We start from the raw sequence: 18,542 nt of genomic DNA, 5'->3' as shown, positions 1-18,542 counted from the left end.
CTTGGTGGATTCCTCCTTTTCGCCTTCGGCCCAGTGCGTCCATGCTACCAACAAAGCACACGGAATTCTGTTCTTGATTCGACGTTCATTCGGAATGCTCACAGCAGCCATATTCCTACCACTCTATGTCACGCTGGTGAGACCCATATTGGAGTATGGGATTCAAGCCTCTTCTCCTTATCTCCTCAAAGACATACAGCATCTCGAAAGAGTCCAGAAGCTGGCTACCCGCATGGTTCATGGTCTCAAAAATTTGTCCTACGAAGAAAGGCTGAGGACGCTCGACCTTTATTCTCTTGAAAAACGCCGCCGCCGTGGTGATCTCATTCTCGCCCACAACATCATAAGCGGAAAGTGTAACCTCTCGAAAGAGCTGTTCTTCACTCCTGCTCCAGAGCGTCGGCTGCGGGGTCATTCCGAAAAGCTCTACCTGCGACGATTTCATCTCAATCGAAGGAGAGGAGCTTTCTCCGTCCAGGTTGCGGATCCGTGGAACAAGCTGCCAGACGAGATGGTGAAGATGCCGACGACCGCTTTGTTCAAAGCCTCCCTTGACCTCAAGTGGCCTGAACTCTTTACATGAACACCACCCTGTACTTAACTCCATGTCCCCCTACATGGCCTTGCTATTTGCTTTTGAGCCAAATTAACTAACTAACTAACTAACATATCTAGTTCATTGAAGAGGAAAAGGTTGTCAAAACGTGTCCTGACTCAGTAAAATATTTTCACTTTTTGATGAGTTGGACTTGCCTCTAGTTATATTCTTTTAGTTAAATTTGTGATATATCTCATGTTTTGTATTTTCAAAGTAATTCTGTATAGGTAATGTAAATTCTGAACACAAATTTTATGTTTTGATTCAATTATACTATTGATTTGTTGTCACTTAGAATTTCTTTCATCCCTCATCAATCTGTTTCTTGTTTCTGTTTTTTAAGTCTCCTCTTTAGTTCTTCTATAATTTTCGAAAGCCTGAATCATCATTTTGCATCCAGCTTTTAATGCTGGCATGGATGAGATACTCTCAAGTATATTGTTACTTCTTGTTGTCCATTGTCATGTTACATTGCAACAAAGAAAAGCCATCCTCGGTTTCCTGTACAAGAGGTGGGGTTGTTGACAAAATTAAAGAGCTCTCTCTTCCATCACCTCTGTTTCTTACATTAGCATGGTTTTTACAGATGCATGTCCTTCCTATCCACAGCTGCTTTCCTGAGTGAACTGGGTGTATTTTATTGTAGTATCAGCACTAGGGAGTTTACTTTTAACAATACCAAAGAGTCTCCTTCACCCTGTGATACCTTCTTTTTCTTGTTTCTTTCTTTCCTTTTTTTAAAAAATTTTTTTTTTTACTGTGTGGTGAAGTTCATACTATCATTGAATGTTAAATCTACTGTAAAGCGAACTGTGGATGCTACATTCAGCAATAGTGGCAAATATTCTTAATCTACTTAACTTTCTTTTCAATAGCTTTTATTATAATGTTTTGTTATAAAACTATTACCACTATTGTTGTAACTATTTCTTCTCTTGTAGTATTGTTCTAAAATTATTTCTTTTATGTACTGTTAGAAACTTTATGATTATCTTTACATGGAAAAGATTAAAGTTTAGTGCATAACCAGTTTAATATTTATGATTAAAAAATTTTTTTAAAATAATGCTGAGTAGTAGAAAACCTGAATAAATGTTTCATTGATTTGTTTCTTTATTGTAAATTACATTTGTTACTTCATTATTTACTTCAAAGAAAACCATGAATTTCTGTTTCTTTCATTCTAATAATTAAACTCCATTTGTTATTGTTTAACTCCTCATATAAACCTAGTCAAAAAGTGTTCCATCCAAGATTATTTTTTCTGTTTATCTGACTTGTGAAGGAGATTTTGCAGTTACTTTTAGCAACAGAGTGACCGTTCTTCACTGGCTCAAATTTCACAATGTGTTGCTAAATTTGTACTTTAGTATTTCCCTATTTTCCCACCTTTAGGCTACATTTATTATTTTGATCTTTCTTTTCTATTGAGCTGTAGGTGTATGATCTACCTACCTCAAAAGCCTCTCAGTTTTCCACCTACACTATTTCAGTGACTAGCAACCACAACAGTTGTAAGGAGGTTTATTCTCTTGGAAACTGAGTAATTCAAAGAGACACACTAGTGTAAAGACTATAAACCACAATAGTGTAAACACACTAGTGTAAAGACTATAAAACTACTTTGAACTAAAACTGAAATCCAGTAAATAAATCCCTTAGTCTTCTAAATCAGCCTCTTTCATGTTGATAGTACTAAATATATGTACAGAGGTATTTGGTTGTAAATTACTGTACATAAACCATTTATCAAATCATAACAACAACTGTTCCTGAATATGCTAGCAGATAATAGCACCTCAATAACATCAAGCAGTCCTACCTTAATCACAACTGTCTTATTTAGCAGATTTTAATTTCAGTTACTCTGTTGTCAATGTTGGTATAAAGAAGTTAGATCTGATGTAATAGACAATGCAAGTAGATGCAAATATTTGTACACTCAACTTAGATTAGTGGTTAGTAACTTTTGGTTGAGGATGAGAAAGACTTGGAGGTAAATAAGTAGTTGATGAAGGTTAAAATATCCCTGTTATTCAAAATTTCCAAACAGTACTATTCTGGTGAGAAGTAGAGAATAAAGAACTGTAACAGAGAACTGTAGAACATTCCTAAAGTACATCTAGCTGCAATCTTCTGATTAGCTCTGTGGCGAGAACAAGATCCAGCAGACAAATGGCAGCAATATAATGGTATAATTACAATCAATAGAGCTACAGAAGTGAAGTGATATTCTTCAAAATAGTGAAAAGAAGGAAAATGCAGAACAAGGAATGATATCAAGAACAAGAAGACATTAAGTATATCTAGCCAGGAGAGGAGCTAAAAGCTAGAAGTTTGTGCTTTGACTGTGTAAGTTATGAAATGCTGCAAATTGTTTGGAGTGTGTCTGTGTAAATCAGGATAGTTTTGAGGAAAAATATTTGAAATGACACTAATGCACTTGCTGCCAGTAACAGTGAGAAATGGTATGGAATTGTTTGTATGAGAGTTTGTTGAATGAGAAGTGTTAGTGGTATAATGAGACACTATACAAAGTGGAGCCAGCAGGAGGCACAGTATGGTTACTATCTTATGGATATGAAAACTGGAAAAACATTTGGTTATTAGAGATAGTTGATGAAACATTGAAAGCGCAATGCTATGTATAGTTAATCAAAAGTGCCATAAGAGTATCAAACAAAAGCAACTAGGCATTTATGAGTTGGTCATAATTTTAAGGGATTCAAACTAACGACCGACTCTTGAAAGTAGGAAACTGAGATTTCAGTACAAATAGTTCAAGATATACTTGAATTGAATTGTAGTACTGTGTCATTTATATCATGAAGTTGAACCACATCTGCTATATTTTTAATAGGATAAAACAATGCAAAAGTTCCTAGATAAGAACAAAATAAACTAGTTAATTTTTTGTTTTCCAAAATGAAAAGCCAAGGCTTTTCAGAAAGAACTTGTGCTCAACAATCTAATGGTGGCTTCAGAAACTAGTTGTAAATGGGTATCTTGAAAGAGCAGTTCACACAGACTATAACTGGGAGAAAGTTCAACATGGTATTTAGTGCACAAATAGATTTTTACTAGGTCTCTGACCCCACTCCATCCTTATGTTAATTATGGTAGAGACACAAGACTTCATAACTGATTGTTCTTGGTAATGTTTATATGCTGATGTACTGGTTCTCTTTGTGGAAGCTGTTAAAGAACTATGGAAAAGGTTCTAAAACTGGGAAAATATTTCTAATTTTGGCACAAGGCCATCAATTTTGTAGAGAGGGACCATTTGATTACTTTGATCCCAGTATTTGACCAATACTTAATTTTACCAGTCAAGTACTGGGGTCAAAATAGAAAAGTAATTTTAAAAAGCCTTAAAATAAGCATACTAAAGAACTATGTGTTCCTTAGGAGATGGACAAAACAAATTTAGTGCCATCAAAGAATGACAGATGAATAATAGTAAATCTATTTGTAATGTTTGTTAATTAATACTCTGTTTTTATTTCCTTTACAGGAGAGAAGCTCATTTTTAGCATAGAGAAAGTTTTAAAATTCAACTCATTCATGAATTATAAGCAAGGTGTATCTGGTGCTCTACATCTGACCAATTATAAATTAGCATTTGTAACTTCAAGTGAGCTAGATGATGGGGTAAGTTTTGGTTTACATACATGTAAATTTCAGAAACAAAGTTTGTAGTAATTGTTAACAATATTAAAATCTTGGAACAAAAGCATATTAAAAATTATACCAATTAAAGTGAAAAAATGAACTTTAGAAATATCAAAACTAATTTTTTTTTATGAGGTATTCAGAAGAGGTGCAGTGCACATGATGTTTGTTAACCTTTAAGACTCCTCTTGAATCATCATTAGACATGGAAAGAAATATACAGACATTCGTTTATCCCCAGCTAGGTCCAGTCAAAAATATTCTTTTCATGACAATCCTTTTTTCTTTCTCTTTTTTAGACTTGTCTCTCCATTTTTTTGGGGGGCAGGAGAGAGAATTGGCTGTTATTTTTAGTAACGGAGTTAGGCTTCCTTTTTTGATAAAGTTTTATTTTGATGGTTGCTACTTGATTACCTATACTCAGAGTGGTGCTCAGAGTATCATCACTGATTTCACTAGCTTCTCTTTCTTGTATAAACAGCTCTCCAACTGTGCTGGTCACATGCATGGATGAACAGGGCAAGAACTATGTCAGTGGGTGAGATGCAAGATGTGTAGTTCTGATGATGGCACAAGGAAGAGGCAACAGAGTAGTGATGGAGGACAGCAAGGTTGCTGCAACTACTTATGATGCCAGCAAGCAGAGACGGCTGTGTGAAAAGGGGGTGAAGTACATAGTCAAGTCAAATGTTGGGTGAGGTTGGGAGGAGACTGCAGCTGCAGGATCAGGAGGTGGAGGGTTGTGGTAGTGATCAAGTGAACACCTGTGGCAACAACAACAGGGTAACAAACAATGAGGAGTGAGTGGGCAGAATGAATCTGCTACTGTATATGTATATGTATGAGTATTTAAATGTGTGTGCATTTTTTATTTATTTTATATTTATATTTATTTATAACTTAACCTTACGTACTTTATAAAATCTCTGATGAAGCCTAGAGCAACACCCAAGTACCTCCATTTCATCTACTTATTACTTCAGTCTACTGGAGGAATAAAGGTAGAATGAGGTATTTTGCCTCTTGGCTGAAACACCTGTAAGTTATTTTCCCAATTTCTATTCCTGTGTTATATTTTAATAATTACTGGTATCTTTATATATAAATATATTTTTATATGTAAAGCATGATATGTTATACATGTATGTATATTTTTGTAATTGTCATTTTAGTAAATAAATAAATAAGTTAATATAATATAATGTCTAAAAGTTGATGAACCACCTATTGATCCCCTTCAGTTTCTTATTGCTCTAGAAATTAATGGTAAAATATCTCTTTACCTTCAACAATTTAGTACACTTGGTAATATAATTGCAATGCAATAAAAAACTCTTGTGTATTATTATTATCATCATCATCATCACCGTTTAACGTCCGCCTTCCATGCAAGCATGGGTTGGACGATTTTCACTGAGGGCTGGCGAACCAGATGGCTGCACCAGGCTTCAATCTTGATCTGGCAGAGTTTCTACAGCTGGATGCTCTTCCTAACGCCAACCACTCCGAGAGTGTAGTGAGTGCTTTTACATGCCACCGGCACGGGGCAAGCCAGGCGGTACTGGCAATGACCTCGCTTGAATCTTTTACACATGCCCCCGGCACAGGTGCCAGTAAGGCGATGCTGGTAACGATCACACTCGAATGGTGTCTTTTACGTGCCACTGGCATGGAGGCCTGATAGCCACTCTGGCAACGATCACACTCGTATAGTGCTCTTTGCACCCTGCTAGCATGGACGCCAGTCATTGAATTTGATTTTGATTTCACTTGCCTCAACAGGTCATTGCAAGCAGCGTTTTAGTGTCCAAAGAAGGAAAGGGTACGCATAAGTGGGCTGGTTACGCCCCTGGCATAGGACACGAGAGTATGGTCTCATTTGGCTTGCCGGGTCTTCTCACGCACGGCATGTTTCCAAAAGTCTCGGTCACTAGTCATTTCTTTGGTGAGGCCTAAAGTTCGAAGGTCATGCTTCACCACTTCATCCCAGGTTTTCCTGGGTCTACCTCTTCTACAGGTTCCCTCAACCGCTAGGGCGTGGGACTTTTTCACACAGCTGTCCTCATCCATTCTTGCCACATGACCATACCAGCGCAGTCGTCTCTCTTGCACACCACATCTGATGCTTCTTAGGGCCAACATTTCTCTCAAGATACTTACACTCTGTCGAGTATGCACACTGACATTACACATCCATCGAATCATATTGGCTTCATTCCTTGCGAGCTTATGCATGTCTTTAGCAGTCACAGCCCATGTTTCACTGCCATGTAGCATGGCTGTTCGTACACATGCATCATACAGTCTACCTTTTACTCTGAGCGAGAGGCCCTTTGTCACCAGCAGAGGTAAGAGCTCTCTGAACCTTGCCCAAGCTATTCTTATTCTAGTAGCTACACTTTCAGTGCACCCTCCCCCGCTACTGACTTGGTCTCCTAGGTAACGGAGGGCTATGAACTACTTCTGGTTTTTCTCCCTGGAATGTGGCGGAAGTTGTTCTTTGCGCATTTTCAGTGTTTATTGCTCCCGATCATCTGCAACATACAAAAACTATCTTCCTCGTTAGCCTTCCTTTCATATTAATGCACCTCTTATGCGTCCATAGCTTACACTGGGTACATCTTATAGAGTTTCTACCTACGCCTCTACTACAGAGCAGGGCCATCTACCTGAAGGGATTTGTGGTTTGCCTGCCTTCCTACTTATTAGGACTTAGGTTTTAGCTAGGTTGACTCTAAGGCCCTTTGATTCTAATCCTTGTTTCTACACCTGAAACTTCTCCTCTAGTTCTGATAGTGACTCAGCAATTAGAGCAAGGTCATCAGCATAGAGGAACTCCCAGGGGTAACCTGTCTTGAATTCCTCCGTTATTGCCTGGAGGACTATGATAAATAGGAGGGGGCTGAGGACTGAACCTTGGTGGACCCCTACCTCTACTCTGAATTCTTCAGTGTACTCGTTGCCAACCCTCACCTTACTTACAGCATCCCTGTACATGGCTTGCACAGCTCTCACTAACCATTCATCTATCCCTAGTTTCCTCATTGACCACCAGATAAGGGATCGGGGGACCCTATCAAAGGTTTTCTCCAGGTACAGGGGCTTATCTTTGGCTAGGTATTTCTCCTGCAGCTGTCTTACCAGGAATATAGCATCAGTGGTACTTTTCCCTGGCACAAACCCAAACTGCATCTTTTCTAAACTAACCCTCTCTCTAATTAGTTGGGCTATGACCCTCTCTGTAACCTTCATTACCTGATCCAACAGAGAGAGAGAGGGGATGCTACACGCGGTAGTGGCATAGTTAATTTAATGGGACAGGAAATGTTGGTAATAGTAAAGAGAATTGAAGAATCTGAGAGCCAGTCTAAGACAAAATTAGACGAATGACTGTGTGATGAACTTTCATAGATGTTTGAGGGAATATGTTGCGGATTAAAGGGAAATGCATGAGCTAAGGTTATCTTAGACATCGATAAGTAAGACAAAACTATAGAGTAATATATTTAAGATGATGGCATGGTGCTGAAATAGACAGAATAAAACAGAATAGAGATAAACTAATAAAGGTTAATCAAGCGCGCAGAAATACAAGGTAGTTAAACGGGTTGAAATTAATTAATAATTGGGTATTCTACCATTAGTATATTGGATAGATATTATCCCTTAGTTGGTTGGATCACAACGTCTAGCTTTCTTGGAATATATGTTTTTATATATATATATATACACAGACACACATATATATAGCCCAACTAATTAGAGAGAGAGTTAGTTTAGATGAGATGCAGTTTGGGTTCGTGCCAGGGAAAAGTACTATTGATGCTATATTCCTGGTAAGACAGCTGCAGGAGAAATACCTAGCCAAAGATAAGCCCCTGTACCTGGCTTTTGTTGACATGGAGAAAGCTTTTGACAGGGTCCCCCGATCCCTTATCTGGTGGTCAATGAGAAAACTAGGGATAGATGAATAGTTAGTGAGAGCTGTGCGAGCCATGTACAGGGACGCTGCTAGTAAGGTGAGGGTTGGCAATGAGTACAGTGAAGAATTCCGGGTAGAGGTTGGGGTCCACCAAGGTTCAGTCCTCAGCCCCCTCCTATTTATCATAGTCCGCCAGGCAATAACGGAGGAATTCAAGACAGGTTACCCCTGGGAGCTCCTCTATGCTGATGACCTTGCTCTAATTGCTGAGTCACTATCAGAACTGGAGAAGTTTCAGGTGTGGAAGCAAAGATTAGAATCGGAGGGCCTTAGAGTCAACCTAGCTAAAACCAAAGTCTTAATAAGTAGGAAGGTAGACAAATCACAAATGCCATCAGGTAGATGGCCCTGCTTGATCTGTAGAAAAGGCATAGGTAGAAACTCTACAAGATGCACCAAGTGTAAGCTATGGACACATAAGAGGTGCAGCAATGTCAAAAGAAGGCTATCTAGGAAAAAAGTTTTTGTATGTGGCAGATGCTCGGGAGCAATAAACACTGAAAATGAGAGAGACCAACTTCCACCACATTCCACCACATTCCAGGGAGAAAAACTAGAAATAGTTGATAGCTTCCGTTACCTAGGAGACCAAGTGGGTGTGCTAAAAGTGTAACTGCTAGAGTAAGAATAGCCTGAGCAAAGTTCAGAGAGCTCTTACCCATGCTGGTGACAAAAGGCCTCTCGCTCAGAGTAAAAGGCAGACTGTATGATGCATGTGTACGAACAGCCATGCTACATGGTAGTGAAACATGGGCCGTGACTGCTGAGGATATGCATAAGCTCGCAAGAAATGAAGCCAGCATGCTTCGATGGATGTGTAATGTCAGTGTTCATACTCGATAGTGTAAGTACCTTGAGAGAAAAGTTGGACCTAATAAGCATCAGTTGTGGTGTGCAAGAGAGACGTTTGCACTGGTATGGTCATGTGACGAGAACGGATGAAGATAGTTGTGTGAAAAAGTGCCCACACCCTAGCGGTTGAGGGAACCTGTGAAAGAGGTAGACCCAGGAAAACCTGGGTCGAGGTGGTGAAGTACGACCTTCAAACTTTAGGTCTCACCGAGGAAATGACTAGAGACCGAGACCTCTGGAAGTGTGCTGTGCGCGAGAAGACCCGGCAAGACAAGTAAGGCCATAACCCATGGCCTCTACCTGGGATGTATCTAGTCCACTTATGCATACCTTTCCTTCTTGGGACACAAAACTCTACTTGTGAAGACCTGTTGAGGCAAGTAAGAATCGAAATCGATCAACATCAATGGAAATTGTAGCTGTAATACCAGTGCCGGTAGCACGTAAGCGAACCATCCGAATGTGGCCGTTGCCAGCGCCGCCCCGACGGGCCTCCATGCCGGTGGCACGTAAAAAGCACCATCCGACCGTGGCCGTTTGCCAGACCCGTCTGGCATGTAAAAAGCACCCACTACACTCACAGAGTTGTTGGCGTTAGGAAGGGCATCCAGCTGTAGAAACATTGCCAGATCAGACCCCAGTTGAACCATCCAACGCATGCTAGCATGGAAAGCGGACGCTAAATGATGATGATATATATATATATATATATATACGTTTAAATATTTGTTGTGCAGGATTTTTTATGTGAAGTCGTGTGTTGAAACAGATATTGTTATATTTCGGAATGGTCATAATGACACCAAATATATAGTGCGTGTGTTTTTATTGGCTAAACTGGCAATATGACCATTCCGATTTATAACAATATATATATATATATGTTTACTGATAGAAATGGTAAGACAACAAAAAAATGAAAGAGACCCCAATATTATGTAAATAGAGGAATTTATCTGTAAATATATGTGACAATTATTCGATAGCCATGATAAAATTCCGTGTTTCGGATGTTGGGGCGGAAACCCACGTCGCCATCTCTTTAGTTATCTGGCCATTGAAAAAATGCTATGAAAATGACCGTTAAACAAAGGGAAATTACTGTGTGATCGACTGTTATTAAGACAAAAGAGCTAGTAGAATGACCATTGAGGGGAAGGAGTAAATGTAAGGGAGTAAAAATGTTCATAGTATTCACGTAAGCGCACATGTCCACACATACACATGCGCACCTGCACACCCACGTACATGTGCTTATGTGTATACACTCATCCACCCTCACTTGAAACACACACATGCTCACCCACACATTTGCCAGAAAATGTATACATACCCGCTTACACACATGCACGCACAAAAAAGGTACATGCACACGTCTATATACGCTCATGCACAAGAAAAAACAGGGCTAAAGGCAAAATACAGAAAAAAGTGTAAAAAAAGTGTGGAAAAATAAGCAATAATAATAAAATATGTCTGTATACACACATACTCGTATGCATGCACACACACACACACACACACACACACGTCTATATTCGCGCATACCTGCACACATCTATATATGCACACACACACGCACACAAAAAAGGTTCATACACACATCTATATATGCACATGCACAAGAAAAAACAGGGCTAAAGGCAAAATACAGAAAAATGTGTAAAAAATAAGCAATAAGAGTAAAACACGTCCATATATGCACATACTCGCATGCATGCACATACCACACACACATGCACACATCCACATGCGCGCACAAAAGATTCCATATACGCGTCTATATACGCACAGGGAAAATGCAGGATGGAAGGTAGAATACAAAAAAATATGTGTAAAAGATATATATGAGCAAAAAACCTATAAAACAATATCTCTATAAATATGTAAAATATATAAAAAACAAATATATATAAAAAATATGTTTAAATATTTGTTGTGCAAGATTTTTATTGGCTAAACTGGCAATATGACCATTCCGAAATATAACAATATAAAAAATATATATGAAATATAAGTAAAAAGTATAGAGAGATAAAAAGCTTGTACGTGGACACAATATAGAAAGCAAGTCCTATTTATAATCTTGAATGGGGACCAAAAATGTAACAAATATTTAGCCACGTGTGGACATGATCCAAAAAGTTCAGTTCTTGAATTTAGACATGTGGCGGGGTCTAAGCTGCTTTTCCAGATGAGCCATCTTTCCATGTCACAAAGACCACACTTTCCACTGCCGTTGGTGTAGGGCTTACACTTGGCTGAGATCTTCTATTGGGTGTTGTAAGTGACACCTTTATCTTTTAAGGACCATGTATGACTGAAGCTCAAGGTATATTAGCTTCCAGTAACTGCTTCATCTACACATACTATCTAGGTCAAGCGTACAGGTCACTAATTTGTGATCGCTGTAACTGGTGATATAGTGTTGTGAACAGCTAACTATTTTCTTATCTTTCCTCCTAGGAGTGGCAGTGCTAGTCAGGAAAAACTTGGATTTAGAGATTAGAACTGTCTTTATAGATCTGGAAGGCAGGTTGGTTGTATATCACTGACCCTGACTTTTGAAGTTCTCCTTCCTAAGTAAGTCGGCAGGAGAATTATCTCTTCCGACTTCATTGTTGTTGTTGAATGTTCCCTCGCATTTTGTTTGCTAAGGAAATGCACTTCTACAGTGCCGAAGCAACTACCCCTTGCTATATAACTTGTTTGTTGCCATATTGGCCTCAAGCATTTCTCTATGGCTTCCCTCATCATGAAGTCAATTTTTCTATTTTTGACATGATAAGTCTTATATAGCAGTGTTTTTCTCTCCGTCGTGTTGATTAATTCACTGGGAGGGAGCAACTTCACATTTCCACCTTCCTTTTGCAGTAAACTTTGATATCTTTTTTAATCGTCCTTGTTTATTTGAGTATTTTCACAGGAGTGAGTTGCTGCACTCACAAAATTAATTTTAGACTTTTCCACTTGTGAGCTAGATGATGGGGTAAGTTTTGTTTTATATACATGTAAATTTCAGAAACAAAGTTGGTAGTAATTGTTAACAATATTAAAATCTTGGAACAAAAGCATATTTTCACAGGAGTGAGTTGCTGCACTCGCAAAATTAACTTTAGACTTTTCCGCTTGTGTAGCCTCACTAGACATTTTATCGTCTGCCTTTGTAGCAAGCACATGTGACGCCTCTATATGTGTTTGTGTATGTGTGTGCATGTATGTATATGTTTGTATGTATATGATTTTGCGCTGGATCTACCAACCAGCATCACCATATGTGTGTGTATGTTTCTATGTTTGTCCCATCACCACCATTGCTTCACACCAATACTGGTGCGTTTGCGTCTCTGTAATTTAGCTGTTCAGCAGAAGAGACTGATAAAATAAGCACCAAGCTTACAGGGGTCAATTTCTTTGACTAAAGGACGGTGCTCTAGCATAGCCACCGCCAAATAACTGAAATAAGTAAAAGAATAAAAGGATACCAGAAAAACGTTCTGTACCACTAAACCAAGAAGGTTCTTTGAATATGTACGATGTATTCTAAGGTTAAATAGTAATTCCGTTTACGTTTGTGTAACTGAGATATTTTGGTTGGATTATATAGTCATTGGTGTTACATTACTTTCTATATTCTGTAACTGTCACAATATACTTTTCTAGGCCTGAAAATTTTGTGGGGAGGGGCCCAGTTGATTAGATTGACCCCAGTACACAACTGGTACTTAATTTATCGAGCCCCAAAGGACAAAAGGCAAAGTTGACTTCAGCAGAATTTGAACTCAGAACATAAAGACAGACGGTCATAATATACAAACATTTCTCATGGCACCAGTACATTGTTTACAGATGCTTACATTTTTTATGTTTTCTGTGAATTTTTCATGGGTCCAGCTAGTATAATATTAATATAATTGAATGTTGTCTTTACAATTCAATCATCATCGTTTAATGTCAGCTTTCCATGCTAGCATGGGTTGGATGATTTGACTGAGGGCTGGCGAACCAGATGGCTGCACCAGGCTACATGCAGTTAAATTTGATTGAGTGATTGATTTTAAAAAAATAAATAAATAAGTGTGGTAAGGCTGTCAGAGGTGGTTAACTGTACTGGTGGAATAAACAATAATTAATAATCAAATCAAAAAAATATTATTTGTGAAAAAGGAACTGAATATATCCAGAAATATGAATTGCAAATAATTAAAAGGAATAATAGTGTTGCAAAATTAGGTAGTTGAAAGTTAAAATTACAATAAAAGATAAAAATAAAGCTATAGATGAAAAATTAAATAAGTAAAGAATTATACAAAAAATATATGATACCAGAAATAAAGAAAAAGAAAGAAGAAATGTTAGCAATATTGGACAGAGATTCAAAGTAAAAAGTTAAAGACAGAAAAAAGAGGAGGGAGAAGAAAGAAAGCCAGAAAGGGAAGAGAAAGAAGACAAACTTGTGAGAAGGTAACAAGGCAGAGAAGAATAAATAATATAGGGTACAGTGTTGGGGGTCGGTGAAGAAAGAGGCTAGTACACGGTTATGAACCCTGGGGTAACTAATGTTATGTATTGAAGATAACTGAAAGCTGAAGGTAAGTTGATAGGAACAGAGGTGAAAGGTAGAAAGAATAAGATTAATAATTATAGAGAAAGCTCAGGAAAAAATGTATGAACACATACAGTAGAAAGTCATTATCATCATCATCATCCTCAATTAACATCAGTTGTCCATGTTGGCATAGGTTGGACAGTGTGACCAGAGCTGGCAAGCTAGGGAGCTGCACCAGAGTCCAGCTTGATTTGGCATGGTTTCTATGGCTAGATGCCCTTCCTAATGCCAACCACTTTACAGAGTGTGCTGGATGCTTTTACATGGCACTGCGCAAGTGCTTTTACATGGCACTGCGCAAGTGCTTTTACATGGCACCACATAGGCATTTTTACGTGACACTGCATGAGTGCTTTTACATGTCACTGCATTAGTTTTTTTACATGGCATCACATGAGTGCTTTACACAACCAGAAGGATTGGTCTTAACACTTCTGCTGCAGGATATGGGTTTTCTTGAATACAGTCAGACACCAGGTATCTTGGCCTTTTGTCATCTCACCTCAAAGGTTCAGCTTTCTGAGGTCATTCTTCACTACTTCATCTCATGTCTTCCTGGGTCTCCCACTTTACTAAGTTAATCTTCAGGCCCTTTGATTCAAGGTTTTGCTTCCACACCTGAAATTTTTCATCTAGCTCTGATATGGAATCCACTATGAGGGCATGATCTTTAGCACATAGTAGTTCCCAGGGGCTGCCAGTCTTGAATTCCTCTGTTATGGCCTGGAAGACAATGGTGAAAAGGAGAGGACTAAGGACTGAGCCTTGATGAACTCCTACCTGTACACCAAATTCTTTGCTATACTTGTGGTTAACTCTTATCTTACTGACATGGCTTGTAGAGCTTTTACCAGCCACTCATCTATCCCTAGCCTACTCACAGCCCATCATATCACACAGTTGGGCACTCCATCAAAGACTTTCTCTAGATCAATGAATACCAGGTATAATGGATCATTCTTAGCTAAGTTGCCTGACTGTGAAATTAGCACCAGTAGTGCTTTTACCCCAGACAAAGCTAAACTGCATTTCATCTAGCTTAATTCCGCTCCTAATTAATTGGGCAATAACTCTGTGATTTTCATCACCTGGTCTAGGAGTTTGATGCCTCTATATTTGCTTCTGCCTAATGCACCAGCCTTACCCTTGTATCAGCTAACAATTATGCTTCTATGTCACTGGGTACTACACCTTCTTGAATGACCTGATTAACTATGCTGGTGACCAGCCCGTGCCATACCTTACCAGACATTTTGAGGATCTCAGCTGTGATTCCAGATGGACTTCTCAGTTTTCATGCTTTTAATTGCCTTATCTACCATACTGCTGTCCACTAGGATAGCTGGTCCCTCTGTTGGGCTCACATGAGGGAGACCCCCTTTATGCCATTTATTCTCTACATTCAACAGTCTTACATAGTAACTTTTTCATGCTTCTTTCTTGTCCATATCATTGAGTGCAAGCATACAATATCCCGATTTTCACTGACACACTGTCTGGCAATCTCGAACATTTCAAGTCTCTGATCATTATGCTGTTGGACTTTGGCAAACCTCTTCTTTTTTGCTTCTACCCGAGCTAGATAGACCTGACATCTAGCCTCCCTTTCAACCTTCTGATAAGATTCTTTGTTACCACCCTTTCTTTGCCACTCATTCTAGGCCCATCTTTTCTCTTTTATGGCCCTATCAACATCACTGTTCCACCATTTTGCACCAACCATAAATTTGGCCTGTTGCCCTCAGTAGATTGTGCTACAGGAACCTCCAGTTGTCCTCTACGACATGTTTCTATCTCTCCCTGCTTCTCATCATAGGCCTCATTAAGGATATCTCTAAATCTCTGCCCAGTTGAGGGATCCTTGAACTGCCATAACCTCCTTTTCTTTATTGGTTTGCTTCTCAGGATTGTTCTGGCCCTAAGCCTGAAGTCCCTAATCACTAGCTTACGTTGAGTTCTACATTCTTCTCCTGGGAAGGATTTTGCACTTACAAACATGTATCTATCCTGTGTCTGGTGAGGATGTAATCAATCTGGCTGGTGTGTCCCCCAGATTGGTAAGTGATCAAATGGTTGGCATCTTTTTTGAAGTTGGGGTTGCAGACCAGTAAGCCATGAGCATTGCAAAACTCCAGCAGCTTTGTCCCCTTGTCATTTCTGGAGCTAAAGCTGTAGCTACCATGTACACCCTGAAATTCATTGGAGTGTTGTCCAACATGTCCATCGAAGTCCCCTGCCATGATGAGAATGTCTTTCATTATCAAGGTAGTTCTCAGAAGAGATTCATAGAAGTGGTCCTTCTGAGCATTTGTGAGTCCAGCATGTGGAGCATATGCAGAGATAACTGTCACAGTTACATCAGACAAGGCTATTCTTAGCTTAATAATCCTGTCACATACTCTGACTACCTCAATCACCTTATCCACCCATTTCTCTGATAAGTAGAATACCTACATCACCTAGGCCTTCATTGTTGCCTTCACAGAAAAAAAAAAACTATTTCTCCAGACCTACCTTTTTGATTGTGCCAGTTCTGAGCTTGTAGAACTAGGAGGAAGGATTGGAGGAATGTTTTCACCTCCTGGAAAGAAAAAGACTTTGGGGGCCGGATACCTGAAGGCCACAGGTCCTTGTGCCTAGGTAGGGTAATGTTACAATTGCAGTTTCAATTTCCTTTAGTCCCATGCCTAGGGGCTGCGACTTCCTGTGGTTAGTTAGGGAAATAATATTACCAGTGTGTAATGTTACTAAAGTGTAAGTGAAAAGGTTTTAAAAAATATATAGTGACTGTGTAGTAAGAAGCTTGCTTCCCAACCATATGGTTCCAGGTTCACTCCCATTAAATGGCACCTTCGACAAGTGTCTTCTATTATAGCCTTGAGCCGACCAAATCCTTGTGAGTGGCTTTGGTAGATGGAATCTGATAGAGGCACATCATATCATCATCATCGTTTAACGTCCATTCTCCATGCTAGCATGGGTTGGACGGTTTGACCGGGGATCTGGGAAACCAGAAGGCTGCACCAGGCTCCGGTCTTATCTGGCAATGTTTCTACAGCTGGATGCCCTTCCTAACGCCAACACTCTATGAGTGTAGTGGGTGCTTTTTATGTGCCACCTGCACTGGTGCCAGGCGAGGCTGGCATCAGCCACGGTCGGATTGGTGCATTTTACGTGCCACCTGCATGGACGCCAGTCGAGGCGGCACTGGCTTAGGCCACGATTCGGATGGTGCTTTTTACGTGCCACCGACACGGAAGCCAGTCGAGGCGGCCCTGGCATCGGCCACGATTCGGATAGTGCTTTTTATGTATCTCCAGTCCAGGGGTCCTGGCATCTGCCAGGTGCCAGTCATAGGATTGGTTCGATTTCGATTTCACTTGCCCCAACAGGTCTTCGCAAGCAAAGTGGGGTTGGCATAGGTGCCTGTCGTCGGATGAGGTTTGATATCGACTTCGCTTGCCTCAACAGGTCTTTGTGTGTCCAAGGGAGGAAAGGCATTCATAAGTGGGCTGGACTCACTTGTCCTGTCTGGTCTTTTCACGCACAGCATATTTCCAAAGGTCTCGGTCGCTGGTCATTTCCTCAGTGAGACCTAAAGTTCGAAGGTCGTGCTTCACCACTTCGTCCCAAGTTTTCCTGGGTCTACCTCTTCCACGGGTTCCCTCCACTGCTAGGGATTGGCACTTTTTCACACAGCTATCTTCATCCATTCTTGCCACATGACCATACCAACGCAATCGTCTCTCTTGCACACCACAACTGATGCTCTTTAGGTCCAACATTTCTCTCAGGGTACTAACGCTCTGTCGAGCATGCACACTGACATTACACATCCATCGGAGCATACTGGCTTCATTTCTCGCAAGCGTACGCATGTCCTCAGCAGTCACGGCCCATGTTTCACTGCCATGTAGCATGGCTGTTCGTACACATGCATCATACAGTCTGCCTTTTACTCTGAGCGAGAGGCCTTTAGTCACCAGCAGAGGTAAGAGCTCCCTAAACTTTGCCCAGGCTATTCTTACTCTAGCTGTTACACTTTCAGCACACCCACCCCCACTACTGACTTGGTCACCAAGATAACGGAAGCTATCAACTACTTCTAGTTTTTCCCCCTGGAAAGTGACGGAAGTTGTTTTCTGCAGATTTTCAGAGGTTAATGCTCCCGAGCATCTGCCACATGCAAAAACCATCTTCCTAGATAGCATTCCTTTGACATTGCTGCACCTCTTATGTGTCCATAGCTTACACTTGGTGCATCTTATAGAGTTTCTACCTACACCTTTTCTACAGATCGAGCAGGGCCATCTACCTGAAGGCGTTTGTGATTTGTCTACCTTCCTACTTATTACGACTTTGGTTTTAGCTAGATTGACTCTAAGGCCCTTCGATTCTAAACCTTGCTTCCACACCTGAAACTTCTCCAGTTCTGATAGTGACTCAGCAATTAGAGCAAGGTCATCAGCATAGAGGAGCTCCCAGGGGCATCCTGTCTTGAATTCCTCCGTTATTGCCTGGAGGACTATGATAAATAGGAGGGGGCTGAGGACTGAGCCTTGGTGGACCCCTACCTCTACCCGGAATTCTTCACTGTACTCGTTGCCAACCCTCACCTTACTAGCAGCGTCCCTGTACATGGATTGCACAGCTCTCACTAACCATTCATCTATCCCTAGTTTCCTCATTGACCACCAGATGAGGGATCGGGGGACCCTGTCGAAGGCTTTCTCCATGTCAACAAAAGCCAGGTACAGGGGCTTATCTTTGGCTAGGTATTTATCCTGCAGCTGCCTTACCAGGAATATAGCATCAGTGGTACTTTTCCC

At 40.2% G+C, this 18,542-nt stretch overlaps 1 protein-coding gene across 4 annotated transcripts in view; it reads left to right on the top strand.

The window, feature by feature from the left end:
• The window catches only part of LOC115220276 (myotubularin-related protein 10-B-like), a 120,608-nt gene that overhangs the window by 16,073 nt on the left and 85,993 nt on the right, over positions 1–18,542 (top strand). For all 4 annotated transcript variants that reach the window (XM_036509938.1, XM_029790387.2, XM_036509939.1 and 1 more), the window contains one exon: positions 4,113–4,249. In XM_036509938.1, the coding sequence (XP_036365831.1) occupies positions 4,113–4,249 (137 nt within the window). The remainder of the gene's footprint in view (positions 1–4,112; positions 4,250–18,542) is intronic.

The sequence above is a fragment of the Octopus sinensis genome, linkage group LG16 (assembly GCF_006345805.1).
Source record: "Octopus sinensis linkage group LG16, ASM634580v1, whole genome shotgun sequence".
Classification (NCBI taxonomy): Eukaryota; Metazoa; Mollusca; class Cephalopoda; order Octopoda; family Octopodidae; genus Octopus; species Octopus sinensis.
This window is presented reverse-complemented; position numbering and strand designations above follow the sequence as displayed.